Source organism: Sciurus carolinensis, chromosome 6 (assembly GCF_902686445.1).
Source record: "Sciurus carolinensis chromosome 6, mSciCar1.2, whole genome shotgun sequence".
NCBI lineage: Eukaryota > Metazoa > Chordata > Mammalia > Rodentia > Sciuridae > Sciurus > Sciurus carolinensis.
In genome coordinates, this window is record NC_062218.1 from 132,857,781 (window position 1) to 132,883,942 (window position 26,162).

The 26,162-nt window shown below is 36.8% G+C and overlaps 1 protein-coding gene and 1 pseudogene across 1 annotated transcript; both read left to right on the forward strand.

The window, feature by feature from the left end:
* The first annotated feature begins 615 nt into the window (after positions 1-615).
* Positions 616-1,502, forward strand: LOC124987219 (olfactory receptor 10-like; annotated as a pseudogene).
* A 10,263-nt stretch (positions 1,503-11,765) lies between these two features.
* LOC124987213 (olfactory receptor 10-like) lies at positions 11,766-12,698 on the forward strand. The gene has a single exon (XM_047556272.1). The coding sequence runs from the start codon at positions 11,766-11,768 to the stop codon at positions 12,696-12,698; it is 933 nt and encodes a 310-aa protein (XP_047412228.1).
* Positions 12,699-26,162: the final 13,464 nt, after the last annotated feature.

Below are 26,162 nucleotides of genomic sequence, written 5' to 3' on the forward strand. Positions count from 1 at the left end.
TTGTTACTGATTGTTTTTTTTCAACGACTAGAGGACGAATCTTCTCAGTTCATGTGACAGTTGGCAGCTGGTCATGAACTGGGCTTCTAGGACAGGTGTACTAGCTATATTCTTCCTGCAGAAGGTAGCTTATCAGCATACACAGGTCAACTTTGTGATCTCGCTCTGCTTAATCCTTGATTCAAATCTGAAATAAGATAACTAACAGACCAAGAAGAGGAGCAAAAGAGAATAATAGAGAATAATAACACTGTGTTTTCACATTTTAGAAATTTAAAAGCAGTTTCTACATTACTACATTTTCTCCTAATTAGATACAATGCAGAGATAATGTCATCTCTACTTTCAAACAAGAAAGCACCAGATCCACAGGACTGAGTAACCTGGCTAACATCACAGAACACACAGGCAGCAGGTCTACAGTGAAAGAAAGATGACATCATTCCCAATTCAGTGATTTACAGTTTTAAGAAAAGAGTAAAATAGAAGACTGCACATAACTTAACTGAATAGCAAAACAGACAAAGAAATACATTACTTAGGGAATACCATGAATAATGTTCTAATCCATGTTCTTCATAGTGGGCATTAAATTGTCTTCTGTTATTTGTGCAGATGGGAAGTTTCAACACCAGTTTTGGAGAAGGCTTCATTTTGGTGGACTTCTCAGATTGGCCTCAATTGGAACTCATCCTTTTTATCTATAATTCGATTTTCTACCCCCTAACCCTCTTTGGCAACAGCAGCATCATCATTCTCTCACAACTGGACCCTCAACTGCATACACCCATGTACTTCTTCCTCTGCCACCTCTTTTTCCCAGACCTCTGCTATACCACCAACTGCTGATCAGTCTTTCTGGACTCAACAGGGCCATCATCAGCTATGGAGGGTGTGTGGCCCAGCTCTTCATCTACCTTGCTCTGGGCTCCACTGAGTGTGTGCTCCTGGTGGTGATGGCCTTTGACCGCTATGCCGCAGTGTGTCATCCACTCCACTACACAACCATCATGCACCCACTTCTCTGCCAGTCACTGACTATTGCTGCCTGGGTGGGAGGCCTTGTGAACTCTCTGATTCAGACAGGTCTCATGATGACCATGCCTCTCTGTGGCCTTCATTACCTGAACCACTTCTTCTGTGAGGACTTGTGAGGACACAGGAGGCACAGAGGCCAAGATGCTTGTAGCCCAAGTTGTAGTTGTGGTTATACCTGCAGTACTGATTCTAGGCTCCTTTGCACACATTGCTCATGCAGTCCTGAGGATCAAGTCAATGGCTGGGCACAGAAAGGCTTTTTGGACCACCTCCTTTTTTATGGCTCAGTCATATACACATACCTCCAACCTACAGACAGTTACTCTGAGAGTGATGGAAAGTTTGTTGCCCTTGTTTATACTATAAGTATTCCCATGCTCAGTCCTCTGATCTATACCCTAAGGAACAAGGATGTGAAGGGGGCTCTGTGGAAGATGGTGGGGAGAAGCAGAGACTCAGAATAGAAGAGGGTTAGTAAAAATTTCTATGACTTTTATATTATGGAGCCCATTCTTTTCCTTGTATTTAGTGAGTAGCAAAGAGTTCTCTGTAGGATGTGGAGTTTTAGTGCTGTCCTTTATTGGAATCAGAAAGTGTGGATCTCTTGAGTTGTTCAGTTTTTATGATCATTGTGCAGCAGAGAGTACATGTTGATTATACCACTAATTTCTAATAGAATGAGATGGGAACAGGGTGCATTGTGACCATTTATGGAGAGTGAGGCTGGGTTCTTTATATATCTGAACATGAGAGAAGGATCATTTCAGAATGACCACTCTTCTTTCCACAATCAGATACCAGTCTACTGTCAAATACAGGGCACTGTGACAAAGGCAGAGGACAGGAGTTGACCTTCATTTTCTGATTATCTATGACTCTGGTCACATTTCTTCATATTTCAGGGCCTGTTTCAAAAGTTTCTTATAGTGGTTCCCCTTCCAAGATACTTGAGGTGATAGAGCACGTAAATTGCAGACATTAGTGACACTTACTCATTAAAGTAAAAGGCAAAAACAATTGGTCATCACTGAATAATCTTGTAAGCCTCACCTGGAGTCTCATTCATGCTGCTTGGTGTCAGAGAGAAGAAATTTCCCACGTAAGAGAGAAGAGACTAGAAAAGTAATGACATACAAAAAATGATCTAGGAGGAAGAAGTTTGAAATGAGGCATAATCTTATATTGTACAACAGCATTGGAAGAAAATTATACAGAAAAATATTTATCTCAAAGAGAGTAAACAAAGGAAATAGAAGCAATATAAAAAGTTCTTAAATATTTATTATTTGACCATACATCTGAAAGTGCATTTGAGGTCTTTGCTTTATTCCATTTTTCCATAATTATATTTTTTATTGCAGTACCACATTTCAACCATTATCATTTTATTTTATGTGCTTATAAGACAGTTCCATGTTACAAAGTGCAGGTATGTTTGTTAATAACCTTTTGCAGTATTTGCAACTTTCAGTTTGATTGCATCATCTTTTATTTCAAACTAATCATTATTATTTGATTAATATAGGAAAGCATGTGTGAAATAAATTTTCATTAATCCCACAGCCATAGTGTGAAAGTTAGTTTTCTGTATTCATGCTTTGTTATATAACTTGCTGAATCATGATGAAACTAAGGTACATAATGTTTAAGTAACTTATTCACATTCACATAGCCAATGTGGGTTTAATGTGTGACTCAGGCTTCTGCAATCCTAAATACAATCCGTACTTCAACATTCTGCCAGTTCTCTTTTTCTGAGAGTGAATTTTTAATAGAGAAAGATTGAGGCTAGAAAGAAGGTAGTAGGAGGTGGAAAGAGTACCACAACAATACAATAGAGAAAGGAGAGTCTATTCAACAAGTGGTTCTGGGAAAACCGTCCATGCATATGCAAAAGAGTGAATTGAGACTTTTACCTTATGCCAAATACAAAACATAACTTAAAATGTATCAAATACTAAAACATAAATGTAAAACTATAAAACTCTTAGAAGAAAATGGGAGAAAATCTTCATGACATTAGACTTGGCAATAATTTCTTGGATATGACATCAGAAGCATAGACAAATAAAAGTAAAACTGTATAAACAGGACCACAACAAACTTAAAAACATTTATGCATCAAAGAACACAATTAACAATGGAACAAAATATTTTCCAATCACACATCTGATAATAGTTAATATCCGTAATATAGAACAATCACCTGTAATTCAACAACAAAAAATAATCTAATTGAAAAATGTGAAAAAATTTGAACAGATATTTCTCTGAAGAAAATAAACAACCAGTAATCATAAGAAAATATATTGAAGTTGCTAATTATTGAATTAATTCAAATCAAAACCTCAAGGATATACAGCTTCATATTCATTAAGATAAGTACCATTTTAAAAATTCTAAAGATAACATGCATTGTGGAGAAACTGCAACTCTTAGTACATTCTTGATGAGAATGTGAAATTATATCTCTATGGAAAACAGTGCGAAGTTTTTTAAAAAAACTAAAAGTAGAATTATCTTGTGATCAACCCATTTGACTTCTGTGTATATATACCTTAGAAAGCAGATTCTCAAAGATATATTTGTATACCCAAAATATTAGGACTCTCTGGTGAGTAAGGGCCAACAGGTGATAGGAGAGAGAGAGAGAGAGAGAGAGAGAGAAGGAGAGAGAGAGACACAGTGAGCGGGGATAGGGTGTGTGTGTGAGGGCATTTTACTGGTAAAATTTGTTCATGAAATTGTGGAGGTTGAGAAGCCCCACAATGGACCACCTGAAAGCTAGAGATCCTGTAATCCTAGTAGCATGGCTCAATTCAAGTCTGAAAATCTCAGAACCATGGGAGTTAGTGTTGCAATTCTCATCCAAGGCTGAAGGGCTGAGGTCCAGGGGTCTAAGTCCTTGAGTCCAAAGGCTGGGGAGCCTGGAGTCTTGAACTCCATTGAAGAGAGAGGTATGGGGTCTCAGATTCAGAGAGAAAATAATAATTACCTGTTCTCTGCATTTTGTTCCATTCTGGTTCCTAGTTAATTAGACAGTGTCTACTAAAAATGAGAGATCTATCTAACTCAGTCCACTGACAAATGTAACAATCTACTTTGGAACTACCCTCACAGACACATCTAGATAATGCTTTACCATTCTTTTAGGATTTCATAATCTAGTCAAGTTGACACCTTTAATTAATCATCAAACCCATATCCATAGCAGCATTAGTCATGATAGCCAAGAGATGGAAGCAGCACTAGTGTTCACACAGATGAATGAATACACACGCATACACATGCACGCGCCTGTGTGTGCACACACACACACACAAACACACACACACAGTGGAATATTATTCAACATTAAAAGAGGTAATTCTGCCACATGCTACATCATGGATGAAGTTTGTGCTTAAGCAAATTTAAATAATCTATCACAAAAAGACAATTATGTTATGATTCTATTTACGTGATGTTGGAGCGGCCTAGAGCAGTCAAATTCACCAGAAGTGGAAAATAGAATGGTGGTTTTCAGGGAGAAGAGGAAAATGAGAAGTTGCTTAATGGGATAGAGTTTCAGTTTCACAATATTAAAATATTCTGGAGGCTCTCTCTTCATGTTATTGATTGTTCTCTTTGCTTAGAAGAAGCTTTTTAGTTTGAATCTATCCCATTCATAGATTCTTGATTTTACTTCTTGTACTTTAGGAGTCTTGTTAAGGAAGTCATATCCTAAGCTTACGTGGTAAAAATTTGGGCCTTCCACGAAAGGTTGGTATTTCTTCTGGCAAAAACCCAAACAAGACTATTTGAAAATATGTCAGAAAGTAAAACAGGAAGCAAGTAATCAACAGAAGCCTGGCATGTGCTCAATATGAAGCATTTTTTTTTCTAATTAGCAGATTCTTCTTCATGCCAAGTCCATTGAACTGGAAGATCCATCACCAGTGGATCAATGCAGGATCAATGATAATAATGAATTTGAAGGCTATCCTTGAGGTCTTGAAGGAAAAGATAAATAGTGAATTAATGATAATAAAATATTAATTCACATTTAGCTTAATCAATACTCCAAAGCTTTTTATTGAATCACCACCTAGTAGAGAACAACAACCTTAGTGTACATATCCGTTCCCAGGTGCAGGGTCTCTGTTCTAGTGCCTAAGTCTTTGATCCATTTTGAGTTGATTTTTGTGCAGGTTGAGAGATAGAGTGAAATTTCATTCTGCTACATATGGAATTCCAGTTCTAGCAAGATTTGTTGAAGAGGCTATTTTTTCACCCATGGATGTTTTTGGTGACTTCGTCTAGGATGAGGTAACTGTATTTATGTGGGTTTGTCTTTGTGTCTTTTATTCCATACCATTGGTATACATGTCTTTTTTGGTGCCAAATACCATGCCATTTTTGTTACTATGGCTCTGTAGTATAGTTTAAGTTCTGGTATCATCATGCCTCCTGCTTCACTTTTCTAGCTAAGGATTGCTTTGGCTATTCTGGGTCTCTCATTTTTCCAAATGAATTTCATGATTGCTTTTTCTATTTCTATGAAGAATGTCATTGGGATTTTAATGCGAATTGCATCAAATCTGTATAAGGCTTTTGGTATTATGGCCATTTTGACAATATTAATTCTGCCTACCCAAGAGCATGGACAATCTTTCCATCTTCTAAAGTCTTCTGCCATTTCTTTCTTTAGTGTTTTGTAGTTTTCACTGTAGAGGTCTTTCACCTCTTTTGTTAGATTGATTCCCAAGTTTTTTTTTTTTTTTGAGGCAACCTAGACACCCTTCAAAAGATGGATGGATAAAGAAAATGTGATATATATATATACACACACAATGTAATATTACTCCGCCTTAAAGAGGACTGAAATTATGACATTTGTAGGTAAATGGATGGAGCTGGAGAATATCGTGCTGAGCAAAATAAGCCAATCCCCCAAACCAAAGGCCAAAGTTTTCTCTGATATGCAGATGTTAATTCACAATAAGGAGGGTTTGACTAGGGAAGAATAGAGGTACTTTGGATTAGGCAGAGGGGAGTGAAGGAAGGGTAGGGGGTCTGGGGGTAGGAAGGATAATAGAATGAGTCAGACATTATTACCCTGTGTGCATATATGATTACACAACTGGTGTGATTCTACATCATTTTTTCAGAAGAATGAGAATTTATACTCCATTTATGTATGATGTGTCAAAATGCATTCTGACATGTATAACTAATTAGAGAAATTTAAAAAAATGTTCTGGAGGTCTGTCACATAGCAATATTGAATGGTAGACTTAAAATGGTTAGATGGTAAGTTTTGTATAATGTGTCTATGACTACAATTAGGAAAAAAAACTTTAAAATAAGTTACATCCAGAATGCCAATAATAATCATGTAGAAAAAAGTAGTATCATCTCCATGGGGAAAATTAACAAAACATTCTGAAGAGCATGAGCATGAAGAGATTACGAAGATCTGTATATTCATGTTGGGAAGACACTACATTGTATGAAATTCCTATTTTCCTCCAATGAATTCTTTGCCAGTAATATAATACTGCTTTAAATATTATTCATGTTCCCTTTCTAGTTTTATGTTCTCAGAATAAAAATAAGAGAATTTGAACTTATCATCCTGCTTGTAATTATTTCATGTGATGTCTGTTGCTTGATAGACTGGGGACTTCCTTGTAGACAGAGATAACACCTTCTTCTTTTATTTCAGAAAAAGAGAAGGCACTGAATAAATGTTTGTATTACTGCAACACTAACTACCACTGAATCAATGCCTACCACACACCAGGGAGGACAGGTCACATTAACACAATATTACAGATGCAAAAACTGAGACTGAGGCATGTTGAGAAAGCTTTTCAAGGTCACAAAGATTGTAATGGCAGAGCTACTTACCTCGTCTTACTGTGATACCTTTAATTGTTATATACAACCTTGAACGATACTTTTCATTTCTCATGACATTTAAAATGGTGTTCATTGTTCAATAAGTAATTGTGGTATAAACTGATAAATACACGCATTTTATTTTTAAATTTATTGTACATAATATCAGATTATGAAGAAAGGCTTTGAGTGTAGTGTATGAGAAAGAAATATAAAACATCACTTTTTCATAAAGGAACTATTTAGTTAATAGAAAAAATTAGAACATGAGCATTTGATAAGGATTTAAGAGAAGAAGACATTTGGATTGTGTTAAATATTTAGGCTTCAAGTGAGACATGAAATTTGGTTTGCCTGAAGGGTTGGTAGGACTGGGATCAAATTTGGGGAAGTGAAAGGAATCCCCAGGCTAAAGTCCCATGAGCAAGGGAGAAGCTGTGTTCTTAGTACACAGGATACGTCAGTGTACACACGGCAAAGTGTGAGGGTGGAGAGAACTGAGGACTGCAAGTCTGAACTTGAGCCAGTCAGTTGGTTATAATTGCCACATTGGGGCCCAGAGGTCTCCAAGGTCAGTCATGATATACACTGCTCTTAAAGAGATTGTGCCTGGGTCCCCAGGGGAGAGGTGGTGTGCTCAGCCTTAGGGTCAGGAGGTGACTGACAATACACCAGCTTCTTTCTGTCTCAACTGGCTAGGGTGACTGAGTCAGAATGCAGTAGGAAGATGCTTCTGCCTCCTGGGTTCTGGGCCTCACCTGGCTCCCCTGTTGAGGGAGGGAACCATATGGAAGCATGACTTCTCCAGGACAAGACTCTGGTGCAAGCCTCCACTCCACAGATGAAGTCAGGACCAAAGAGGAACCTGTCTTTCCCAGACATCTCTAGATGCCACCAGTGTTGAATGGGTCTCACATCATCTTGGAGGCAATAGAATCGAGGGAGGTAAATGCAGCAGTTTTCTTTCATAGAATTCTGGGTGAGAACTGACTGGGTGTGCCACTCTGGCTTCCCAAAACTCAATACTTATGATGCCATTGCTCTAACACGTAAAGTCAATTCTAGATGTCAGAACCAGGAGACCAAGAACAGAGTTATGATCAGAGTTATTGCTGATAAAACAAGGAAGTTTTCTTGAAAGAGTGAATATCTCCTAGAAGTTTGGAGATACATCATATTTGGAGACAATGTTCAGTGTGGGGAGTCAGGTTAAAAAGCAATTTGTTAGTTCATCCTTTGAATGTCAATTAAGCAGATTTTTACTCTAATGGTGACTTTTTGGTCCTACACTAGAAAACATTAGTGTATTGTTATGAAGAACTTAATAGTAGAGTTTTGAAGGTCACTCTGAATATTTGGGGATAAGATGGAGATTGTGTGATTTCCAATGTGAGATGATGGAGTATGTTGAAGGATTGATTGAGTCTGTGGAAGTACAGACTGTGACATAACAGGGAGGATGTTCTTGTGGCTTGTTAGGTTTGGTAGTGAGTTTAATCCTCTATAAGGTTTAAGAGCAGAACAAGAAAAAGAAAAATTCAATTCAAATTAAAGGATAGATCTTCTAACAACGAAGGGGATTAGTAAGGAGTTTGGGGAACATCCTCCTCTTAGATAGATGATTAAATTTTCTGGCTTAAATGTGGTTCATTATTATTCAGACAATGTCATTTAAATTAAAGGAATGTTGTGTGCAATGTAGTATATGATTTTTTATCTCAAGAAGTTTATATATAATATATGAATGATTTGGCCAATTCATCTTTGTCTTCTGCTTTTTACTTCTTATTTTATTTGTAAGAATAAATTTTATCATGTATATTTAAGGTATAAATAATCATGCTGTGGGATACTATATATTCTATCAACAATTTCTCTCATTTTTTCCTTTTGTGGCAAGAGCAGCTAAAATTGTTTAATTTAATACAAATTCCTAATACTATACAAATTTATTATATATAGACTTCATGTTGCTATTAGATGTCTAGAATTTCTCATCCCAACTATCTTCTATTTAGTACCCTTTGATCTATGTCCCTCATTCCCTGTTCCACCTCATTCCCGGCAACCATGTTTTTTTTTTTTTTTTTTACTATTTCTGTATGTTTGACTTATTTTTCTTTTATCTTGGACACATAAGTGAGACCATGCAGTTTTTGTTATTTCCCTTACAAAGTGTCTCCCAGTTCCAATCATGTTGTAGTAAATGGCAGGTTAGGCTTCTTTTGAATTGTTCTTGTGCATGATATGACATATGGTTGATTTCATTTAACCCAGAACAATTTGGGAAAGAAACTATCCTTTCCTTACTGTGCCCTGTGAGTACCCTGGTGAAAAATTAAACAGATATGTTAGGACTTGTATCTGGACTAAGTCTTCTGCTCCACTGGTCTTGTGTATGTGTGTGTGTGTGCGTGTGTGTGTGCGCGCGTGCGCATGCATGTTTCTCTGTTGGTTTGTTTTTGTGTTTTTGCCCTGTTTTGGTTACTTTTGCTTTGTAATAAAATTTTAAATCAGGAAATATGGTACTACAGCTTTATTTTACTTTCTCAGAAATTCTTTGGTTATTCAGGGTTGTATTTTACTTTTTATGAAAGTCATTAAGTTGGCAAATTTCATGTTCTTCATTCTCCATTTGTCCATTTGTCCAACTGAGGTTTGGGAGCTAAGTTCAATTCATCCAGTTCAAATATATTATTATTTCATTAACTAAAATGGCCATTTATATTTTGATTGTTCAGATTTCATCATAATAAAGTTCTTTTTTGGATTATGGATTATATCATTTATCATAATAATTATAGTTCTAAGCTTCAGCTCAATTATAAATATATTAAACACATCTCTTTGACATGAAAATCATGTACAAACAGAGCAGGAATGCTTAAAAACTAAATGAGAAACTGTGGGTATATTAATGTTTTCATATTGTACAGAAAACAATTATTTCTGGGATGTTTATGTAAATAAGGAACAATGTCAGGGTGGGGAATGTGTTCATTAATCCATTAAAAAGTATTTGCAGAGGGCCTTTTATTTCCAAGGCACTACCCTGCGATGGGGATATACAAGTGAATAAGTTAATCAGATCTGTTGAGTGGAACTTAAAGATTAGTGATGGGTCTGGGGCTATAGCCAGCGGTAGAGCACTTGCCTAGCATTTGTGAGGCACCTCAGTACCACATAAGAATACATAAATACAAAAAAATAAATTTTAAAAAATACATAAATAAAATAAAGGCATTCTGTCTATCTACAACTACAAAAAATTTTGAAAAAACACTAGTAGTAGAGAAATGTAACAGTTAAAGAAAGAACAACTCTTTTATTGTAACTTGCAGGATGCATGATAACATTTAATCCCAATCAAAATTCTGTGAAATGTTATGTTTTATAGATAAATAAAAATAAGATTCATAGGTATGAACTTTTCAGTACAGGTGGAACAGCTGGTAGAATTAATCAGCTGGGAGTGGATATGCACACTGAGTCTGTTCTCTACTATGTGGTCATTCAATAAAAAGCTTTGGAGCATTGATTAAGCTAAATCAATAAGTCTTCAAATTCATTATTATCATTGATCCATTGATGGTGGATCTTCCAGTTTGATAGACATGGCATAGAGAAGAATCAGATAATTAGGAAAAAGTGTTTCATACTGAGCCCATGCCAGGCTTGTGTTGATTATTTGTTTCCTGTTTTACACGCTGACATATTTTCAAAGGGTCTTGTTTGGATTTTTTCCACAAGAAATACCAACCTTTCATGGAAGTCAAATTTTGATGTCCATTCCTTTTCCATAGTCCATCAAAGTGTGTTATTAGTCATTCTATAGATTTCTTAGAGGAAATGAATTTTCATGGGATTTAAAGGGAGAGTCAAATACTACACAGGACAATTTATTTAATAGCTGCTATGTGTAATGAATTAAAATAACATTAATTTATAATATCTTGAGTATCATAAAGGAAGATGCTAATATTTATTTTATATTCAACTTATTCTGTTGAATTACAGGGCTCTCAGTTGAGAAAGGAACAAAGACATGTACAAAGATTTCAGTGAGTGGACAAGTCCTAGAGAGAAACTGTGCAAAGAGGGCTGGGCTAGAAAAGAAAAACAGTTCCTTCTGTGCAGTTTTGAAGTATGGGATTTAGCAGATGAAGAAGTGGGGAAGGGGCATTCCAGGTATGACGACTCATTATAAAGAACGTATTTGTTGCTAATTGGTTTTTTCCTAAAGGGATGGATCAACACTCTACTGCATCCTTTCTGATCTATGGCAGCTATTCACGAGCAGATCTTCCAGTACTGAAACACTGACTATATTTATTGAGTAGAAAAGCTTATGTACACCCAGAGGTCAAACTTCTGATATCAGTGTGGTAAATCCTGGATTAAAATCTGAAAGAAGGGACCTAGGGACTAAGGACAGCAAAAAGGAGAAAAACAGAAAAATAATGCTGCATTTTACACCTTTGATATTTAAAAGCAGTTTACACATTACTTCATTTTGTCCTATTCTCAATGCAAGGTGGAGACGAAGTGTCATCTCTACTTTCAGACAAGAAAGCAAGAGCTCCACAGAACTGAGTGACCTGGCTAATGTCACAGAATTCACAGGCAGCAGGGTTACGGTCAAAGAAAGATGACATCATTCCTGATCCAGCAACTTCCAGATTTAAGAAGAAAAGAATAAGAATAGAAGACTATGCAGAACTGAACTGAAAACAGGGAAATGCATAATTTTGGAGTGTTTAGGGGATACTGTGAATAATTTTTTAATCCATGTCCTTCACAGGGGGCATCGAATTATCTTCTATTATTTGTGCAGGTGCAAGGCTATGGGAAGTTTCAACACCAGCTTTGGAGAGGGCTTCATTTTGGTGGGATTCTCAGATTGGCCTCAACTGGAACTCATCCTCTTTATTTACATTTCATTTTTCTACTCCTTAACCCTCTTTGGCAACACCACCATCATCATTCTCTCACAACTGGACCCTCGACTGCACACACCCATGTACTTCTTCCTCTGCCACCTCTCCTTCCTGGACCTCTGCTATACCACCAGCACTGTGCCCCAGCTGCTGATCAATCTTTCTGGACTCAACAGGACCATCAGCTATGGAGGGTGTGTGACCCAGCTCTTCATCGTCCTTACCCTGGGTTCCATAGAGAGTATGCTCTTGGTGGTGATGGCCTTTGATCGCTATGCTGCTGTGTGTCGTCCACTCCACTACACAACCATCATGCACTCCCTTCTCTGTCTGTCTCTGGCTATTGCTGCCTGGGTGGGAGGCCTCGTGAACTCGCTGATTCAGACAAGCCTCATGATGGCCATGCCTCTCTGTGGCCTCCATTACCTGAACCACTTCTTCTGTGAGATGCCTGTATTCCTGAAGTTGGCTTGTGAGGACACAGGAGGCACAGAGGCCAAGATGTTTGTGGCCCGAGTCATAGTTGTGGCTATACCTGCAGTACTGATTCTAGGCTCCTATGCACACATTGCTCGTGCAGTCCTGAGGATCAAGTCAATGGCTGGACGCAGAAAGACTTTTGGGACATGTGGCTCCCACCTCCTGGTGGTTTGTCTTTTTTATGGCTCAGCCATGTACACATACCTCCAACCTACAGGCAGTTACTCTGAGAGTGAGGGAAAGTTTGTTGCCCTTTTCTATACTATAATTATCCCCATGCTCAATCCTCTGATCTATACCCTAAGGAACAAGGATGTGAAGGGGGCTCTGTGGAAGGTGGTAGGGAGAAGCAGAGACTAAGAGCAACAGGTTAAGAAATTTGTAAAATTTTTGTCAGAGCCCTCAGATTATGGAACCCATCCTGTTCATTGTAGAGTAGTTAGTGTGTGGGAAACAGTTCTCAGTAGGCATCAGGATTTTGGTTATTTTGTTTAGAAGTTTGAAGTGGATTTTTATTGGGGTGCTCAGTTTCTGTGATCATTGCATAGCAGGGAAGAAGTATTGGTTCATACCACTACTTTCTTTTTTTTTTTTTTGGTATATATGTATATGTACATAAATATACATATGCATGTGTCATAGAAATAAAAGTCAGTCTTTCTAAGATGTACTAAGAAAACCAGGGTCTGCTTCCCATATAAGTGTCCAATTTTTTGCATTTCCCAAGAATTGCCATTTTAAGTTCTTTTTGCTGTTTCCTTTTTTTAATTTGTGTACATAATTCTTTCCTAAAAACATGTTTATACAGTTATTTCTTAATTTTCAGTTTTAGATATTATTTCTTGATTTCCTACTGTGACAAAAAAAGCATTTAGATCTTTTAACATGCTTCTTTTTCACCTACACAAATACCTTTGTGAATATTCTGCATTTGCATGACCATGTAAATATTACAAGTATAGCTTGCTCTTTTCCCTGGGATTAATAATTGCCTCGTGTTTATTTGTTTTCTTACTTTTCTATGACCCTACCACTAATGCATCCCCAAACTCTTCATCAGTAGTGTCAATCATCATTTGGTGCATAAAGAAACTTAAGGCACTCCATTCTTTTCATGTCTTCCTTGGAGTTGTGAGAAGGTTCCTCTGTCCTCCTCCTCCTGCCCCCAACACCCCGATCCTTCTCTGACTGGACTGATGGCTCTCTAGGCTTGTGACAGAGCAGTCACCTGTGATTCTCCTGCACCATCATCCTGGGCGGGGAACACCCCTTCTTTCCTGTGATGCATCACCTTTCTGTTTCCTGCGTATATTACTTCTTCCTTGGTTTGCTCCTTGTTTTAGAAGCTCTTTCAGAAATTTCTTAGGGTTTTTAAGAAGTAAAAACAATGAGATAATGTTTGTCTGAAATGTCTTCTTTTCACCCTCACATGTTTTAGGTCGTCTGGCTAGGAAAAGAATTCCAGACTGGAAAATGCATTTCCTCAGAAATTTGAACTCGTTGCTCCATAGTCTTTAAACTTCCTTAGTCACTACTGAGAAATATGATGCCATTCTGTTCTCCATTCTTTGGGTATGATATATTTCTCTGTGTTCATTCCTCCTTACTTTCTACTTATCATCAAATTGTTAACTTTCACAATAATGTGACTCCATGGAGATATTTTTCATCAGTTGTAGCAACCCTCTTCAGTTAGGAAACTCTTGTCTTCAAATTGGAGAATATTTCCATATGTTATTCCTTTGTTTTATTGATGTTCTCTCCCCTCCCCACCCCACCCTGCTTCCCTGGATATTTGGGGATTGAACCCAGGGGTGATCACCCACTGATCTATATTCCCAGCCCTTTTTATATTTTGTTATTTTGAGACAGGTCTCTCTAAATTTCCTCAACTTGCTCCTGCCTCAAACTTCTGCATCACTGGGATTACAGGCATGCACCACTGCCTCTCTCAGCTTAAATGTTTTTTTGTTGGTGATGGTTTTTTTTTTTTTTTCTTGGTAGCATTTAACTCTTGCTTCTTGGATGCACTTTTAAATTTTTTAATGAGGGATGGGCACAGTGGCACATGATTGTAATCCCAACTACTTGGGAGGCTGAGGCAGGAGGATTGCAAGTTCCAAGCCAGGCTCAGGAACTTAGTGAGGTCCTAAGCAACTTAGCAAGACCCCGTCTCAAAATAAAAAAATAAAAAACAGGACTGGGGATGATACCACTACTTTCTAAACGGATGAATTTGCATTATGACCGATTGTGATGGATTGACTCTGGATTCTTGACAAGTTTCAAAGTAAGAGAAGTATTAATTAAAAATGACCATACTTTTTCCAAATCAGATACCAATGTGGTGCCACATAGATGGCACTGTGACAAAGGCACAGCACTTGAGTTAACACTGATTTTCTAATTTTCTGTGACCCTGGTCCCATTACTTCATGTGTCAGGGCTTGTTTCAAAGGTCTCTTATGGAGGTCACTCCTTTAGGATACTTGGAGCAAATAATCGATTATGAACAGGGCTACTTCATGGAACACGTATGTTTCAGACATGGTTGTCACTTACCCATTGAAGAAAAAGCCAAAATAATTTGGTCATCACTGAATAAAGGAAAAGAGCAACATCTTGTCAGCCCCACCAAGAGTCTCAGTCATACTGTTTGGTGACATGGAGAAGAAATTTCCCATGTAAGATAGAAGACAATAGAGAAGAAATCAGTATATAATAATGAATTAATGATAAATTTTTAAGTAAAATATCTATATGTTGTACATCAGCAGGTAAACTAAAATTATACAGAAAAATGTTTATCTCAACATTAACAAAGGAAATAAAAAGAAACAAAGGAAAAGGCAAATAAATACTTATCATTTGACCACATGTGAAGGATTATCTCTGGGTTATACTCTATTCTATTTGTGTATGTCCATCTTTACAGCACTACCACAGTTCCAACACTGTTATTGCATTACATTTATTTAGAGGATGGCTTTATGAAGAAAATTACAGATATCTTTGTTAATAACCCTTTGCAGTGTTCGCAGATTTCAATTTGACTGAATCATCTTTTATTTGAATAACTATCACTAATATTTGAAAATTTGTTTTGCATAAATTTTTATTAATTCTATAAAAGCATTGTGAGAGATATAGTTCTTTTCATATTACTTGCTTATTAATGATGAAGCTAAGGTATGCAAATGGCTAGCGAGTATATGAAAAGATGCTCAAATAACTAATCATTAGTTAATGCAAATCCAAACTTCACACATATGCTACTTATACCTATTAGGATGAATACTATTTTTAAAACTCAAAGATAATATGTGTTGGTAAGAATATGGAGAAATTACAATGTCTTATTCACTTTCGGTGCAAATATAAATTGGTGTTATTTCAGTGGAAAACAGTATGGTGTTTACCTTTATAAAATAAATAAAAATAGAATTACCATATTATCTAACCATTTTACTTCTGGGTATATATCCAAAAGAACTGAACATAGAGTTTTGAAGATATATTTGCATGCCCTTTGTACTAGGGTTGTCCAGACAGAATCAATGGGGTGGGGGGGATATGAAGGCATTTATTAGGGGAATTTGCACATGCAGTTGAAGAGACTGAGAAGTCCCAAAATGGCCACCTGAAAGCTGGAGACTGGAAGGCCAGTACCATGGCTCTGAAAAGTCTGAAAGCCTTAGAACCAGGGAAGCCAATGTTGTAACTCTCACCTGAGGGTGAAGTCCTGAGAACAGGGGGTCCCTGGTTTAAGTCCTGGAGTCCAAAGGCTGGGAAGTCTGGAGTCCTGATGTCCATCCAAGGGAGAAATAGGATGTTGCAGCTCCAGGAAAGAAGGAGGGTGGAGAATTCTCTGTTTTTTTTTGTTTTTTGTTTTTTTTTTGTCCTGATGTCCAGCTGAGGGAGAAGTACTGTGTCTCAGTTCCAGGACAGAGAGAGAGAGAGAGAGAGAGAGAGAGAGAGAGAGAGAGAGATGGAATTCTGTTTGAATTCTGTTTGTTGTATTGGTTTTTTTTGTTGTTATTCTATCCTGGTTCCCAGCTAATTGGAGAGTGCCCACTTTCTAACTAGAGCAGATCTCAGTAGGTCCATACACTAACATCACTAACATGCCAATCTACTTTGGAAATATTCTCACAAATGCATTCAGAAATAATGCTTTACCAGTTCTCTGGGTATTTATTAATCCAGTCAAGTTGACACTTGAAATTAACCATCAAACCTGCATTTATAGCAGCATTATTTACAATAGCCAAGAAGTGCAAGCAATGCCAGTGTCCACCTACAGGTGAATGGATGTGCAAAATGTGAAACATGTATGCACATGCACACACACACAAACACACACACACTCACTCACACAGTGGAACTCTATCCAACATTAAAAATGCAGTTCAGGGGGCTCTGGGCGGCTGCTGGGAGGAGGAGGTGCGCAGCGAGTTGCTTGGACTTGGAGTGACCGCACCGGAACACTGGGTGGCTGCCCGGAGGAAGAGGCGTGTGGTGGGTCGCTTCCAGGCGATTAGGTGCAGAGCACGGTCTCAGGACCTAGGCAGCTTCTTGGTGGAAGAGCCACACAGAGACAAGCTGAGGGGCGGATCGAAGGTTACAGGACTGCGGGCAGCTTCTCTGAAAAGGAGCAGCCTAAGGAGACTCTTCTGCACAGGGTGAGGCTCCAAGAACCAGGAGGTAGGTACGGGCCCCTGGGAACGTTGCAGAGGAAGGCTGCCCAGCCCAGGCGGTAGTTGTGGATTGAGGGGAAACTCTAGGAGGGGAACTGACCAGCGAGACCTCCCCACCCGGTGAGTCTTCCCTGCCAGGTGAGGTTTTCCCACAAGGACGGTAAAACCAGAGACACAGGCACAAACAGGCCTTGCCTCAGCCCACAGCCTAGTTCCCCTTTGGATGACCATTGGTCAACAAGTGGAGGCACCTCTGCCCACTAGCAGGGAATATACCCCACCTGAAGGATGCACCCCTAGAGAGGCAACTTCCTTGTGGAGCACTGCATTATCAACTTCCTCCAAGACTTCAGGCTACTGAAAGCTAAGAGGGGATATACTAGAAATCTTCAGGGACATTATAAGTCAGTAGAGGAAATCTACAATAACTTAGCAGTCCACTGATACCTGAACAATATGAGAAAACAAGGGAAGAAAACGCCCCAAACAAATCTAGATGTTACATCAATAAAATCCAACGACAGCATGGAGAAGAAATGACAGAAAGGGAGTTCAGAATGTACATAATTAAAATGATCAGGGAAGCAAACGATGAGATGAAAGAGCAAATGCAGGCATTACATGATCGCACCAATCGACAGTTAAAAGACCAAATACGGGAAGCAAGAGATCATTTCAATAAAGAATTAGAGATACTGAAAAAAAAACAAACTGAAATACTTGAAATGAAGGAAACAATAACCCAAATTAAAAACTCCATAGAAAGTATAACCAATAGGATAGAACACCTAGAAGACAGAACCTCAGATATTGAAGACAAAATATTTAACATTGAAAACAAAGTTGACCAAACAGAGAAGATGGTAAGAAATAATGAACAGAATCTACAAGAATTATGGGATATCATGAAAAGGCCAAATTTGAGAATTATTGGGATTGAGGAAGGCTTAGAGAAACAAACCAAAGGAATGAACAATCTATTCAATGAAATAATATCAGAAAATTTCCCAAATCTGAAGAATGAAATGGAAAACCAAGAACAAGAGGCTTATAGGGCTCCAAATACACAAAATTACAACAGACCCACACCAAGGCACATTATTATGAAAATACCTAACATACAAAATAAAGACAGAATTTTAAAGGCTGTGAGAGAAAAGAACCAAATTACATTCAGGGGAAACCAATACAGATATCAGCAGATTCTTCAATCCAAACCCTAAAAGCTAGAAGGACCTGGAACAACATTTTTCAAGCCCTGAAAGAAAATGGATGCCAACCAAGAATCTTATACCCAGCACAACTTACCTTCAGATTTGACGATGAAATAAAATCATTCCATGATAAACAAAAGCTTAAAGAATTTACAAAAAGAAAGCCAGCATTACAGAATATTTTCAGCAAAATATTCCATGAAGAAGAGATGAAAAACAATGATGCAAATCAGCAAAGGGAGGAACCATCCTAAAGGAATTGTCAAATAAAGAAGAAGCCAAGTCATGTCAAAAAAAAAAAAAAATGAGCCAAATGACCGGGAATACAAATCATATCACAATAATAACCCTGAATATTAATGGCCTGAATTCATCAATCAAAAGGCATAGATTGGCAGATTGGATTAAAAATAAAGATCTAACAATATGTTGCCTGCAAGAGACTCATCTCATAGAAAAAGATACCCATAGACTAAAGGTGAAAGGATGGGGAAAAATATATCATGCACATGGAATCAGTTAAAAACCTGGGGTATCCATCCTCATTTCAGATCATATAGACTTCAAGCCAAAGTTACTCAGAAGGGATAAAGAAGGACATTTCATACTGCTTAAGGGAAGCATAAATCAGCAAGACATAACAATCATAAATATCTATGCCCCAAACAATGGCTCATCCATGTATGTCAAAAAAATCCTTCTCAATTTCAGAAACCAAATAGACAATAACACAATAATACTAGGTGATTTTAACATGCCTCTCTCACCACTGGACAGATCTTCCAAACAAAAATTGAACAAAGAAACCATAGATCTCAATAACACAATCAATAATTTAGATTTAAAGGATATATATAGAATATACCATCCAACGAAGAGTGAATACACTTTCTTCTCAGCAGCACATGGATTCTTCTCTAAAATAGACCATATTTTATGCCACAAAGTTAACATTAGCAAATACAAGAAGATAGAGACACTACCTTGTATTCTATCAGATCATAATGGATTGAAATTACAAATAAGTGACAATAAAAAACAGAAACTACTCCAACACCTGGAGATTAAACAATATGCTATTATATGATGAATGGATAACAGAAGATATCAGGAAGGAAATTTAAAAATTCTTAGAGGTAAATGAGAACAAAGAAACATTATATCAAAGTCTCTGGGACACTATGACAGTAGTACTTAGAGGAAAATTTATTTCATGGGGTGCATTCAACAAAAGAAGAAAAAATCAACTAATAAACGACCTAACACTACAGCTCAAAGCCCTAGAAAAAGAAGAACAGACTAACAACAAAAGCAGTACAAGACAGGAAATAGTTAAAATTAGTGCTGAAATCAACAAAATTGAAACAAAAGAAACAATTCAAAAAATTGACAAAATAAATAGTTGGTTCTTTAAAAAAATAAACATAATTGAAAAACCCTTAGCCACACTAACAAAGAGAAGAGAGAAAACCCAAATTATTAAAATTTGGAATGAACAAGGAAATATCACAACAGACACGATTGAAATACAAAACATAATTAGAAGCTATTTGAAAATCTATACTCCAACAAAATAGAAAATTTCGAAGACATCAACAGGTTTCTAGAGACATATGAATTACCTAAACTGAATGAGGAGGACATACACAATTTAAATAGACCAATTTCAAGTAAGGAGATAGAAGAAGTCATCAAAAGCCTACCAACAAAGAAAAGTCCAGGACCAGATGGGTTCTCAACAGAGTTCTACAAAACCTTTAAAGAAGAGCTCATTCCAATAGTCCTCAAAGTATTCCATGAAATAGAAGAGGAGGGAACCCTCCCAAACTCAATCTATGAAGCCAATATCACCTGATACCTAAAGCAGACAGAGACACATCGAGGAAAGAAAATTTAAGACCAATATCCTTAATGAACATCGATGCAAAAATTCTCAACAAAATTTTAGCAAATCGCATACAAAAACATATTACAAAGGTAGTGCACCACGATCAAGTGGATTTTATCCCAGGGATGCAACGTTGGTTCAACATCAGCAAATCAATAAATGTCATTCACCATATAAACAGACTTAAAGTTAAGAATCACATGATTATTTCAATAGATGCAGAAAAAGCATTCGATAAAATACAGCATCCCTTCATGCTCAAAACATTAGAAAAAATTGGGGTAGTGAAAACATTCCTTAACATTGTAAAGGCCATCTACGCTAAGTCCATGGTCAATATCATTCTAAATGGTGAAAAACTGAAAGCATTCCCCCTAAAAACTGGAACAAGGCAGGGATGCCCTCTTTCACCACTTCTATTCAACATCGTCCTTGAGACTCTAACCAGAGCAATTAGACAAACCAAAGAAATTAAAGGGATACGAATTGGAAAGAAGAACTCAAACTATTGCTGTTCGCTGATGACATGATTATATATTTAGAGGAACCTGGAAATTCCACCAGAAAACTTTTAGAACTCATAAGTGAATTGAGTAAAGTAGCAGGTTACAAGATCAATGCTCATAAATCCAATGCATTTTTATACATAAGTGATGAATCTTTGGAAAGAAAAATTAGGAAAACTACCCCATTCACAATAGCCTCGAAAAAAATAAAATACTTGGGAATCAATCTCACAAAAGAGGTGAAAGACCTCTACAATGAGAACTACAGAACACTAAAGAAAGAAATTAAAGAAAACCTTAGAAGATGGAAAGATTTCCCATGTTCTTGGATAGGCAGAATTAATATCGTCAAAATGGCCATACTACCTAAAGTGCTATACAGATTCAATGCAATTCCAATTAAAATCCCAATGATGTACCTTACAGAAAAAGAGCAAGCAATCATGAAATTCATCTGGAAGAATAAGAAACCCAGAATAGCTAAATCAATCCTCAGTAGCAAGAGCGAAGCAGGGGGTATCGCAGTACCAGAACTTCAACTATAGTACAAAGCAATAGTAACAAAAACGGCATGGTATTGGTACCAAAACAGACAGGTAGATCAATAGTACAGAGTAGAGAATAGAGGACACAGACATAAACCCAAATAAATACAATTTTCTCATACTAGACAAAGGGGCCAAAAATATGCAATGGAGAAAAGATAGCCTCTTCAACAAATGGTGCTAGGAAAATTGGAAATCCATATGCAACAGAATGAAACTAAACCCATATCTCTCACCGTGCATGAATCTCAACTCAAAATGGATTAAAGACCTTGAAATCAGACCAGAGACCCTGCATCTTATAGAAGAAAAATAGGTCCAGATCTTCAACATGTCAGCTTAGGACCAGACTTCCTCAACAGGACTCCCATAGCACAAGAAATAAAAGCAAGAATCAATAACTGGGATAGATTCAAACTAAAAAGCCTTCTCTCAGCAAAGGAAACTATCAGTAATGTGAAGAGAGAGCGTACAGAGTGGGAGAATATCTTTGCCACTTATACTTCAGATAGAGCGCTAATTTCCAGAATCTATAAAGAACTCAAAAAACTCTACCCCAAGAATGCCAATAATCCAATCAACAAATGGGCTAAGGAAATGAACAGACACTTCACAGAAGAAGATCTACAAGCAATCAACAGATATATGAAAAAATGTTCAACATCTCTAGTAATAAGAGAAATGCAAATCAAAACTACCCTAACATTTCATCTCACCCCAATTAGAATGGCGATTATCAATAACACAAGCAACAATAGATGTTGGCGAGGATGTGGGGAAAAACGTACATTCATACATTGCTGGGGGGGTTGCAAATTAGTGCAGCCACTCTGGAAAGCAGAATGGAGATTCCTCAGAAAGCTTGGAATGGAACCACCATTTGACCCAGCTATTCCACTCCTTGGCCTATACCTAAAGGGACTTAAAATCAGGATACTACATAGATACAGCCACATCAATGTTCATTGCTGCTCAATTCACCATAGTCAGATTGTGAAACCAACCTAGAATTCCTTCAACTGATGAATGGATAAAGAAACTGTGGTATATATATACAATGGAATATTACTCTGCCATAAAGAATGATAAAATTATGGCATTTGCAGGCAAATGGATGAAATTGGAGAATATCATGCTAAGTGAGATAAGCCAATCTCAAAAAACTAAAGGACAAACGATTTCGCTGATAAGCGGATGAGGACATATAATGGGGGGTGGAAAGGGTTAGCATTAGGGTTAGGGTTAGGTTTAGTATTAGGGTTAAGGAGGGTGGTAAGAATGGAGGAAGGAAGGACTGTATAGAGGGAGAAGAGGGGTGGGAGGGGTGGGGGGAAGGCAAAAAATATCAGAATGAATCAAACAACATTACCCTACGTAAATTTATGATTACACATATGGTATGCCTTGACTCCATGTGCAAATAGAGAAACAACATGTATCCCATTTGTTTACAATAAAAAAAAGAAACAGATCCATGCATATACTGGAATTTAATACATGCCAGAGGCAAAATCGCCAGGAAACTGAAGTTGTCCATTAAGTGCTACTCAGACAACAGATTATCTGAATGGAAAAAAATAAATCTCTATGTTAGCCTATACATCAAGTTGATTCAAGGCCTCAGTGTGAAAAAGGAAGATATCAGATTTTTCAGAAGAGCATAGATAAAAATATATCTTTTTTTCTAGTTTTTTCCTCCTATTTTCTTATTTGGTGTTTACAAAAATAGTAAAATATATTAATTATACATACTAATGGGATTCAGTGTGATATTTCCATACCTGCATATAGTATGCACTGATCAAATCCAACAACCTCCCTCCTTCTGCCTCAATCCCACACCCTTTCCAATCTCCAGTAGTCAGTATTCTACTTTTAGGTTGACATTTTTAGCATCCATAATGAGAAAGAACATGCAGTATTTGTCTTTCTGTTTGGCTTACTTCACTTAGCATGTCTTCCAGTTCCATTTATGTTCCTGCAAGTAACTGAATTTCATTTTTCTTCATAGCTGAATAATATTCTACTGTATATGTGTACTACATTTTCTTTATGCATTTATCTGTTGGTGGGTGCATAGGCTGATTCCATATCTTAGCTATTTTGAATAGGACACAATGAAATGGGTGTACAGGTATTAAAATTCATTTTTTGAGAAGACACATCTTAAAGGAAAGGATTGATGTTAAACATACATGGACACAAATCCATGTCTGTGCATGCTAGTGTGCATACACACATATACACATACTCCCCATAAAGTAAAAACCAAGCTAGATATTCAGAGGTGTTTTCAGTATGCCTAATCAGTAGAAGATTAATATGCACAAAATAAAATTCATCTACAAGTCTTGTTGAAAAGCAAAAATATCCCAATAAGATAGAAAAATATGTATTTAGATGATTCCAGAGAAAATTGGACAATAAATAATGTGAAAAATGTTCAACCTCACTTATAATCAGTGAAATGCAAATTAAAATGTCAAGGAGGTACAATTTCATACTCATCAGAATAATAAACACTTAAAGTGTTTTTGCTTGTGTTTTATTTTGTTAGGATAGAGATGAGACAAATTCCAGCAATTTTGAGTATCTTTTAATGTTGAAGATACTTGTATTTTCTGACTCATATTTGACTGTGATAAACCATTTAGAAAAAATTCTTCATAGTCACAACAGCTGTGTATAAAAATGCTCTATGCCACATTGTTTGAAGTGGCAAAATATTTGAAACGACACAGAGGTTGTTCTTTGAATGTGTGATTAAAGGGTGATATGTTGATGCCATGATTCTGTATGGCAATTAAATGAATGAATCCCTCAACCCCTACCAAGTGGAGAACTATCTGAGGAGGTCAGTGACCAGTGACTTTCACTTATGACCCATTTGTTCATATTTATCTTGTAGTTATAAATATATAGTAGAATGGGGAAAGATTTTCACACTCAGAATTAAAGGAATTTTGTCTTAATTATGGGTTTCCCATCTTAGTAATTTCTTGGTCACAGACAGTTCATTAAGTTGTTCTGAGTTTTTGGCCTAAAATTGTCCAAGGACTTTCTGGTTATCTATAAATGTTGGGGAAAAGTTGTGAAGTCTTCTCAGGGTTCATCCTGGACAATGAAAAGAAAATTTCCATTGGGTTTAGAGGGATCGTGACACAGAAAAATAAATTTGCATTAATAATTACAGTCTATGAGTACCATTTGACCAATGTCCTAATTAGCAATATTTTTTCAATACAAATTTTATGAAAAGCATAAAGGCATGAAAGAAAGGCTTTATTGAAAGCATAAACATATTAAAAGCATGAAGTGCTATTTTTCCTGTTAAAATCCCAATAAATACATGGGCTAAGGAACTGAACAAACACTTCACAGAAGAAATAAAATTGATCAACAAATATATGAAAAAATTTCAACATCTCTAGCAATTACAGAAATGCAAATCAAACTGCTCTAAGATTTCATCTCACTCTAGTTAGAATGCCAATTATCAATAATAATAGCAACAATAAGTGTTGGTGAGGATGTGGGGGAAAAGATATACTCATACATTGCTGTTGGGACTATAAATTGATGCAAACATTATGGAAAGCAGTATGAAGACTCCTCAGAAAACTTGGAATGGAATCATCTGACACAGCTCTCCCACTCTTTGGTCTATACCCAAAAGAGTTAAAATCAGTATACCTTAGTGATGCAGCCACATCAATGTTTATAGCAGCTCAATTCACAGTAGCTAAACCATGGAACCAATCTAGAAGTCCTTCAACAGATGAATGGATAAAGAAAACTATGGTGTATGTATACAATGGAATATTGCTCAGCCTTAAAGAAGAATGAAATTGTGACATTTGCAGGTAAATGGATGGAACTAGAGAATATCATGCTAAGGGAAATAAATCAATCCCAAAAAACCAAAGGCTGAATGTTTTCTCTGATAAGTGGATGCATATGTGGTTATGATTTGTTAATCAAAAGTGAAAAAATTGGAAAATGTAAGTGCTTCCTAGGAAGTAGTGAGGGCCTCTTCCCTGAGACTTTACACAGAGACTGTGATCCATGGTTGGATGCTCATGCATAGAAATTCTGTGAATCAGCTAAGGGCTTCAAAAGTTGCTTCCAAATTTAATATATTGTCCTAGATTTCCTGGTTTTTCTCTCCTGTCCTCGAAGAACTCAGGGTTGCACATCCCAATATCTACGGTACAAGGAAGGCATGTAGAGAAAGGGATTGGTTGGGTGGGGCAACTGCATGCTTCTTCAAAGGAGGGTAGCAACTGCTAAACTCCTGCTAATTTTATTTGTGACAATTCTGGAACAGTACTGCCAGATATTTTAGTCTTTCAGAAAATCCAGATTTCATATGAATTCTATTGAATTTCATACAAGAGCAAAATTTCAGTTAAAAATCAATTACTATATTACCATATTCCTTTCAGGTGGTGTGATCTCTACACTAAGTTAAGAGTTCTTCACTTTTCCCCTTCCCTCTCCCTCTATTTTAACTCTACAGAAGAATCATCTGTAGAAAAGGTTGATATTTTTAGGCTTTTGACATGTGTTTATCATTATTTTCATTAAAATACTGACTCTGATTCTGATGTTTTTTAATTACAGAAATCAATATTTGCACATAAAAACAATATTTCATAACAGTTCAATTCATAATAGCCAAAAGGTGGCAACAACCCAAATAGCCACTAGTAGATGACTGGATAAGGAAAAAATGGACACTGTTTGGAAATATAAAGAATTATGTGCAGATACATTCTACTGTCTGAATAAACATGGAAGAGGATTATACTAGGAGAAGGTATACAAAAATACCACATATCAACAAGGGGAGGGGAGGTTGAAATGCTGGGGACTGAATTGGAACAAATTATATTCCATGCTTTTATAATTATTTCAAAATGAATCCTAATGTTATGTATAACTAAAAAGAACCAAAAAATAATAGTACCTAAA